Raw genomic sequence first — 9,503 nt, 5'->3', positions numbered from 1 at the left:
TTTAAATCATGTACACCAGTCTGAATGTATTTGAGGGATTGGATATCCTATTTATGCCGTGTATTTTGATAGTAGATTCATTGATGCAAATTCTTGTATTATGCATTTGATTTCATACACAGAACTATGCTAACAATCCATCTCTGTAGCATACAGTATACAACAATCACCATCCCATACATTTTGTTGATTTAAATGACCTATTAATCTATCCAATCATATTTCCAGACAGCCGGACAAAAAGAAGCAACTCCTTGACACAATATGGCATTAACGTTCATTTATATACACTGAAAATAACAGCCCGCATTCACAAAGCGAGATCAACTTTTTTTCAGACATCCACTCATGCGTAATATAGGCCCCCACACTGTGACACACACACGGTGGTGTCTGTGATGTCACTAATGGTGATGGTAATTCGGGATGAAAAGGTCGTGGCAGGCTGATGTCACCATGGCGATAAGGGCGATGAACTCCTGGAAGTCGATCTCCAGGTCTCCGTTCTGGTCGAGGTCTGCAAAGAGCTCGTCCAGGGTGTCGTTCTCTTGGATCCTCTGTCCCACATGAAAGGCAAATTAAAAAGAATGCATCCGATTCAGATTCAGATTATTTTATTGTCACATCTTTTTTAAATGTACATACATTCAGAAAAACGTGAAATGCTTGTTTTTCCTGGCTCCTCAACCATAGTACAGCACATTTGTAAACATAATACACAACATATATTCTATCTATACAAACTATAAGCTATAACGAAACTAAATAAGCTATAAATAAACTATAAACTAAAGATCATACAGAACGTATATTCTTTGATTGAAATGATTGAAAACTTTAATTGCAGAATGGGTACAATACAGTACAGCTCAATACACACAATTGTTAAGGGGATACAGACCAGAGAAAGACTTTCGTCTTGTTTACATCAGGGTAAACTAAACATAATGCACAACGTATATTCTATCTATACAAACTACAATACATGGTATATGTTAGCAGTAGTGTGTGCGTGTAATTAGTGCTTGTAACTAAGTCACTTAAGGTGTATGCTCATGTGATTACAATTGCAGTTGATTGTCAGGCCACTGATGTCTGATAATTTTTCAAAAACAACTTTTGGTTATTATGAACTCAGAAGAATATGGTTGCATAGGAGGTGTCCCCATAGTAATTTCCTTTTCGATACATTCCGATCCATAACATAAGCCTACCGTTATGAAGCGACTCATCTCATTGTTAATAAGATCTTTTAGCTCTGCTTTCTTCAGCTTGCACTTGTGGCCGGAGTATTTGTGGAACACACGGATGATGGTCACCATGGCGCTTTCTAGGTCCGACATACTTTGCTGAGACCTCTACAGACAAAAGAAAGCAATAATAATGAATTGCTATATATATTCATATCATTTCATTCCCAATTCATGATATATTTGACCACTGTCTCATTTCTAGTTTAACATTAATAGGTTGGAGTATAAGCTTGAGCCTCTTTCTCTACTCACTTTTCTCTCCATATGTGTGCGTGTGTATATATATAAAACACTATTACAAACATATTATTACATACAAATATATAAAAACAGAAAATACTGCTTAGGAATTTAGGAAGACATGCAGTTATCAAACATCTTGGAGTTTACCTGCATTTGAAGAAACTCCTGTCTGGTTTGTACAAGGCAGTGATGGAGCGACTGATGGCTTATCTTCTAGCAGTGTGTCGGCTGCCGCGCCCAGTGCTGTGAACATTAAAATGATATTGATCAACTACATCACCATTCACACTGTGCCGCTTAAAGTAGGCCTAATGGACACTTGTGGTGAGTAAAAACTTAACTGAAGCCATTTCCTCTTCAAATCGGTCACTTCATAGGGATCAGGTTTCTGCATTCATTCTCTCTCTCTCTCTCTGTACAATCACATACATGCGTGTGTGTGTGTGTGATCGTTCCCTTGGATATATATATCATTTTTTTTAATAAATAAATAAAAACCAACATAAAATGTGTGATAATAGTATAGTATATATTCAGATTCAAATTCTTTATTGCCTATATTTATTGTAACATAATATAACCAATAGGGCATACAGACCCTCATCTGCACCTTTGTTTACACTGTTTATTTTTTTCATATTGTATTCAGATACAATTTGATTGCCTATGTCCTTCTTCTATTACCCTGCCCATACCTGTACCTCCCCTCCCCCTCCCCATGTTGCTAATATGATGCAGAAATTTCCCCAAGGGGATAATAATAATAAACGTTATTTGTATAACACCTTTCATACAATAATTGCAGCTCAAAGTGCTTCGCAACAGAAAAAAAGACAGACATAAAATGAGCACATAAAGTGCAGACATATAAAATCACAGTTTTTCACATTAGGATCTAACCTTGATCAATCACCTTGATCAATAAAGGAATATATTATCTTATAAGCTACAACCAATTTGGCTGCAGCAAACTCCCCATTTCTACTGCTCCTTGCTGCCTGTGTGTGTTTAAACCTAAGCACTGTATCCATTATCTTCATGCTGTGATCTAGTGCAGTGGTTCTCAAAGTGGGGTCCCAGGGGTCCTGGAGGAGGTTCCAGGGGATCCCCAGCAACATGGTGGGGAAGTTAGTACAGTGAAAGAGTGTGTAATATTTACTATTCTGCTCTCTCCTCTGTTATCTCTCCACCTAACAGTATAGACGGTTGTGGAATTCTGGATTAAATCATATTATGTGACAAATATTTTAAGATAAGATATTCCTTTGTTGATCCCCTTGGGGAAATTAATACGATATAACAACATGGGGGGGGGGGGGGGGTACAGGTATGGGCATGGTAATAGTAGAATACATAAATATAGGCTATAGTACAGATAACTGTCAGATGAGGGCATTTGTGAAGTTCAAAGTGTTCAAATCATTCACAACACTTCACTTCCTGTGTTCATGTTCTCTAAACTGTGATTGAATGTTTTGAATAGCAACTTTCAGAATTACACAATGAAAGACAGATCGTCTCTAGATGCCACAGCAGGTTCTGTGAGAATTGGATGGACAACCTAGGAGCAATTGGCAAAGTTGTAGACCTATTGGTCCTATTGGCAAAGTTGTAGACCAAGGATAGTTGTATGTGTACAAGATTGTGTGCCAATCAGACTGAGATGTGCGAGTTATGGCATTTAGATTAGATTACATTCAAATGTATTGTCAGCACAAGTACGAGAACAAAAAGAGGTTTGGCATCCAACCAGAGTGCAAATGTGTAAAGTGCAAGAGTAATATACAATGTACAAGTGATTAAACGGTATAGAATATATAAATTAGTACTACTGGGTAATAGTGCTAATCAGATGTATGTACAGAGTTGTAGTATAATGTGTACAGTGATACAGGTATAAAGACACTGTGGTAGTAGTAGGTCATACTGGCCAGCAGCGTAACTAGTAAGAGTAGGTAAGGGATATGTACAGATACAGATATAGTATCTACAGATATGTAAAATTATATATAGGAGGTATATACAGACAGAAATTATATGTAGGAGGTATATACAGACATGTGGATAAATATATATGTGTGGTTCCCAAGGGGATCAATAAAGTTATATCTTATCTTATATACAGCATTATTGTACATGCTATCATACAGCGTTCAATGTTTGACATTTTGACCTTTGATATAGCACCACCAACAGGCTAATTGGTGTGATATTTGTTGTGATCCATTGGCACACCAATATCTATATCATTGTGGCAAATTGCATGTCTCCATTATCATGTACTACTGTATGTCATGGCAAACAACATCTTTCGATGGACTTACAGACTATTAGCCACATGGTTGCAGCTAAGAATTCCATTACATGTAGAAAGCAGACACTTCCCTATTATCATTTATAAACTACTACTATTTGGAGCAATTACTGTACATTTCCCCACGGGAATGTAGAGACAGTGTTCACTTATTCACTGCAGAGGCCAAGCCCCTATATAAACCACATCCATATAGGAGGAGCCAAAGCATCAGCACTGCAGCTGTAAGGAGGGTAAAATCGAGATGTCACCAAAGATGTCACTCGTCTGTGATGGATCACGGTTTATGTGGGTTTTATTTTAGTTTATTCTAAGGTGCTTTGACTTTATTTCGTCTTTCTGTGAGGGACAGCTATCTATTGCGTCTTTCTGTGAGGGACAGCTGTCAATCACTGGCCTCTGTAGTTAATTGCCATGCGGCATGGCAGGTGTGTGGGCTTGAGCTTGATTGCCACCTGATTGGTGTCAGGTGTGCAGTGCCTTTAAGTAAGTTTGGTTGACTTTGTTCGGATGCTTGTCCATTTCATGTTTTCCCTCATGCTTCTAGAGTTTTCTGTGTCTCTAGTGCTATTGTTTTTCTTGTTGTTTTCAACTGCTAGGCAGTGGTGGTTATTTTGGGATTTTTACCCAGTTATTTTATACTGGTGTTTTGTGTTTCCTACAGTTTTTTTTTTTTATTTATTTTATTCTTGTGTTTTCCCCCACCCTCTCTCATCGCTCAGCCATTCCAGTGGTTACCCTAACCCTAACTTTAAGATTCCCCTTTTTGTGTGTGTCTGTGTGTGTGTCCTACAGTCCTACACCCCCCCCCCCCCCCCCCAATCCTGACATCGTCATATTATGATTAGATAAGATATTCCTTTATTGATCCCCTTGGGGAAATCCATAGCAACATGGGGGAGGGGAGGTACAGGTATGTGCAGGGTAATGGTAGAAAGACATAAATATAGGCCATAAAGTTTGATCTGAATAAAAAAAGATGAGAAAAATCAACTGTAAAACAAGGTACAGATACACTATCAGTTATATTTTATGTTACAATAAATATAGGCAATAAAGAATTTTAATCTGAATATGTACTATGAGTAAAAGTGCAGTATACACAAGGTACCCTAACTGGCATGATATAACAGTTATGTCACGCGTTGTAGTCTGTACAGGTTTTGGTGGTTACGAGGCAGACACACTTAGTGGTCAGACATAATATATTGCGTCAAATACTCGGTCTGACCCATGCACAGTTACAATTTGGCCATATTTCCATAGATTTGTTTGGTCCACCAGCGCAATCCGAGCATGCACCATACCCCCCATCTCCCATTGGATGGCTGACTGGTGACTATTAGTCTACATTTATTATACAGCAGCTAGGCAGGTCAAAGATGGTAGGCTACAGATATTGCTTTCAAAGGGTTCAATGGATATACACTGTGCACTTCCATAAGGGTAAACGTGTACGCCTTCAAACCTTGCAGGTGGTTGTTGCATATTTGTCATTGGTGTTCTGTTTGACCTGTTTTTCCTGTGGACCATGTTCATAAAGTTATTGATCATACACTTTCTGAGTTTCATAACACAGATACTCAACTGCAGTGTAGTCAAAAGTACAGAATGTTTACTTGGAATATAAATGGCTGTTCTATTCAAGCTATATGGTTGGTCACATCATGGTAAAATGTCCACACTCCTACCTAATCTTACCTTATCTCACGGAGATAAAACTGGGAACGAGGTTACCTACCTCATACTATATAGTCTATGCATATAACTCTATATGATAACTAATCTTAACTACTTTCAAGTCAAGTCAAGTCAAGAGTTTTATTTGTCACAGCATACAAGTATACAGTGAAATGCGGGGGGTCTTGCCCACAACGATTGTGCATAATACAATAATAATAATATAATAAGAATCCAATAGAATGACATTGTGCAATAATACAAGTAATCAAAGTAAGGCATATCGGTATATGTACATGAGTTTTTACAGAGCATGGTAAGACATGCTAGGTCCTGTGATAGTGCAATACACTGTTAGCTACGGATGAGGCACTGGGTCTTTATGTACACTGCTATACAATGCTATATTATACAATCTCAAGTTATACTATACTATTTTTAAAGTGACCTTTCCTTTTGTAAAGTGACCATAAGTGTGAGCGTGTGCAGCATGAGTGTGTGTGTGCTCATGTTAAAGTGGCTGCTAGTGTGTGAGCGTGTACAGTGTGTGTGTTGTGTGTGTGCTCATGTGTGCTTGTGTGTGGAGAGTTCAGTGTTCAAGGCTCTGATGGCCTGGGGGAAGAAGCTGAGCCGAAGTCTCTATGTCCTAGTTGCTGGTGTTCGCAGGCGTTTGCCTGACCGCAGCAGCTTGAACAGGCTGTTGTTGGGGTGGTGAGGGTCTTTCATTATTCTGCAGGCTCTGGATTTGCACCTCTTGTTATATAGGACCTGCAGGGGTGGTAGTGCAATCCCCGTACGCTCTGCTGAGCGTACCACTCTCTGTAGGGCCTTCTTGTCCTGTGCCGTGCTGTTTCCATACCAGGCAGTGATGTTTCCAGTCAAGATGCTCTCTACAGCTCCGGAGTAGAAGGACTGGAGTATCTTCCCCGATACTCTGAACTTCCTTAACTGTCTCAGGTGGTAGAGGCGCTGCTTCGCCTTTTTTACGACTGAGTCTATGTGTGTTGTCCATGTCAGATCCTCTGAGATGTGGACCCCCAGGTACTTGAAGCTGCTCACCCTGTCCACGATAGCCCCGTTTATCCTCAGTGGTGTGTGTGTCCCCTGCTGTTTTCTCCTAAAATCCACAATCAGCTCCTTGGTTTTACCAATGTTCAGGAGCAGGCTGTTGTCCTGGCACCAGCATTCCAGTACTTCAACCTCCTCCCAGTAGGCCTTCTCGTCGTTGTCCGAGATCAGCCCCACCACCACTGTGTCGTCCGCAAACTTCACTATGGAGTTGGAGCTGAACTTGGCCACACAGTCATGTGTGTATATTGAATACAGCAGGGGGCTCAGAACACAGCCCTGGGGGGACCCGATGCTCAGGGTGATGGTGTTGGAGGTCTGACCCCCCACCCTGACCGCCTGGGGCCTTTCACTCAGAAAGTCCAGTATCCAGGCGCTCAGAGCGGAGCTCAGACCCAGCTCGATCAGCTTGTCCACCAGTCTGGTGGGGACTACTACCTACCTCATAATAGTCTACCCATATAACTCTATATGATAAAATGTACAATAGTGCTGTAAATGTGGGCGGCTACGTGGCGTAGTGGGCAAGGCGCTCGCCACGAATGACGGAGACGCTGGGCTTGCCTGTTCGAGCCCAGCGCTCCACATTGCTTTCAGTTTAGCTGGTCGTTCATACTAATACACATTGGCCGTATTAGGGGGTGGGAAACTGATGGGTGGGGATCGGGCGTTGTGGACAGCGACTCCTACAGGTCGGTTGGTGCGCCTGCGCAGTAGAATCAGGAAGTGTCGGGGGCAGCGTGAGCCTCCCACGCGTTACTCCTCGCCACTGAGAGATCGAGCTGCGCAGGTGAAAACATGCGACTGCTGTTACCTCAAGTACCGGAGGGGACTTGTGCTATGTATGACTTAGTCCACATTGCAGCCGGCTTGTGGGAGGCAAGAAACAGCGTTCGTGACAGGGGAGGGTTGAATTGGATGATACGAAATTGGGATGGGAGAAAATATAGAAAATGGGAGAAAAAGTGGAAAAAAAAAATAGTGCTGTAAATGTATTTATATTTACCGCATATTATATATATATACATATCTGTCCGAATATACCTGCATATAATCCTTCTATACACCACTTATACACTTGCATATAACCATAAAAGGTATGGTTTTATTATGCAGAATGGATAGTCCATATACTTTTCTGATAACTACACTGCGTAACTCATTTATATGGTTAGACAAGCTTCATTTTGGGTTATTTGTGATACACAAGTTATTGCCGCATGTTCTTTCAAAACTCATTTGGTTGCGGGCAGGGCCGCCTGGGAGAAATGCGAGGCCCTGTGCGAGATTTAACGCGAGCCCCCCCCCCCCCCCCCCCCCCCCCCAAGGTTAAAAAAAATAAAATAAAAATAAAATCATACAGTCAACATATTCTTAAATAATAGCGCTGTCCGAGGCGGGGCATGATACAGTCAACATATAGCAAAAGAGAGAGCGAGAGAGAGCTCCCGTTCTACAGTCAATATACAGTGTACAGAGAGAGAGAGAGAGAGAGAGACACATTGGAAAGAAATTGAAATGCTATTTGGCCCTAAACAGAGAGTACACAGTGGCAGAATACCTGAGCACTGTGACTGAAGATCCTTGACTATGTACAGACTCAGCGAGCACAGCCTAGCCATCGAGAAAGGCCGCCATAGGCAGACTGTGTGTGTTAGAAAGAGAGAGAGAGAGAGAGAGAGAGAGAACATGTGTGTTTGTCATGTGTGTGTGTGTTAGAGAGAGAGCATGTATGAGAGATCCAAAAGGACAAAGATCAACACTTAAATCCAAGAGAGAGAGAGAGAGAGAGAGAGAGAGACACATTGGAAAGAAATTGAAATGCTATTTGGCCCCAAACAGAGAGTACACAGTGGCAGAATACCTGAGCACTGTGACTGAAGATCCTTGACTATGTACAGACTCAGCGAGCACAGCCTAGCCATCGAGAAAGGCCGCCATAGGCAGACTGTGTGTGTTAGAAAGAGAGAGAGAGAGAGAGAGAGCATGTGTGTTAGAGAGAGAGCATGTATGAGAGAGAGAGAGAGAGAGAGAGAGAGAGAGAGAGAGAGCATGTGTGTGTGTGTTAGAGAGAGAGCATGTATGAGAGATCCAAAAGGACAAAGATCAACACTTAAATCCAAAGAGAAGAGGGTCTATACCAGAGAAACCAAAGCAGCAAGGAGCCAATGGCCGACATCAGCTAAATAGGCTAGCCAGGTACTGTGACACCAGGCCACACACAGCTTTGGCCAACGGCCCAACGCTACCCAAGCTACACAAACGACCAAGACATTCACACACAGCACATGTCGTATCTCCAAATGTTGTGAAGTAGCATATGTTTTGCCTGGAAAAAAACATCGTTATTAACAAAACATTCGGGAGGGGAAGGAAGGAAGAGTGGGGTAATGTCATGACATTTTCATTAATCTTACCTGCACCAAGGAACGCAGGGCGAAAGGCCGCAACACAGGTCTCCACGTTGACGAAAGGCCTCTCGCTGTCGGGACAAATAAGCTATGGCCAGAGCCTTGTCATGGTGCAGGCCCGACTACATCTTCTGTCAAAGATGATGTCGTAGTCAGAGTGCCAGAACCCCCTGCTATTCTCACGGCTAATGTCAATGGTCGTAGCACAAGCTAACAGCTAACTCAAGGCTAACTGATAGCATCAAACGAACGTTCCCAGCCGAGCGCAGCCGGCAGCTAACGTCGAAGCTAAACAGCTAACTGGCTAACAGTTAGCTCAACCAGGCTATCGCTAACCATTAGCTAACGCAGAAGCAAGCTATGCGGCTACATACAGGTGCTGACACCAGGCACACACCGTTAGCTACTAGTAGTACTACAACAGCTAGTCGGCCAGTTTAGCTCCAGAGAGAGAGAGAGAGAGAGAGAGAGAGAGAGAGAGAGCGATGTCCACGGCGGGAATAGAATAGAGTTAATAGAATAGGTTAAAAACTC

The 9,503-nt window shown here is 42.0% G+C and overlaps 1 protein-coding gene across 1 annotated transcript; it reads right to left on the bottom strand.

Annotated features, from left to right (window-relative positions):
• Window positions 1–404: 404 nt before the first annotated feature.
• LOC311229523 (protein S100-B-like) lies at window positions 405–1,343 on the bottom strand (the record flags this gene model as incomplete). Its single annotated transcript, XM_084315599.1, has 2 exons — window positions 405–557; window positions 1,215–1,343. The coding sequence occupies 2 exons, from the start codon at window positions 1,341–1,343 to the stop codon at window positions 405–407; spliced, it is 282 nt and encodes a 93-aa protein (XP_084171725.1).
• Window positions 1,344–9,503: the final 8,160 nt, after the last annotated feature.

Source organism: Notolepis coatsorum, assembly GCF_963971535.1.
Source record: "Notolepis coatsorum genome assembly, chromosome: 6".
Lineage (NCBI taxonomy): Eukaryota > Metazoa > Chordata > Actinopteri > Aulopiformes > Paralepididae > Notolepis > Notolepis coatsorum.
The sequence above is the reverse complement of the archived record's forward strand: the minus strand, read 5'-3'. Positions and strand labels throughout refer to the sequence as shown.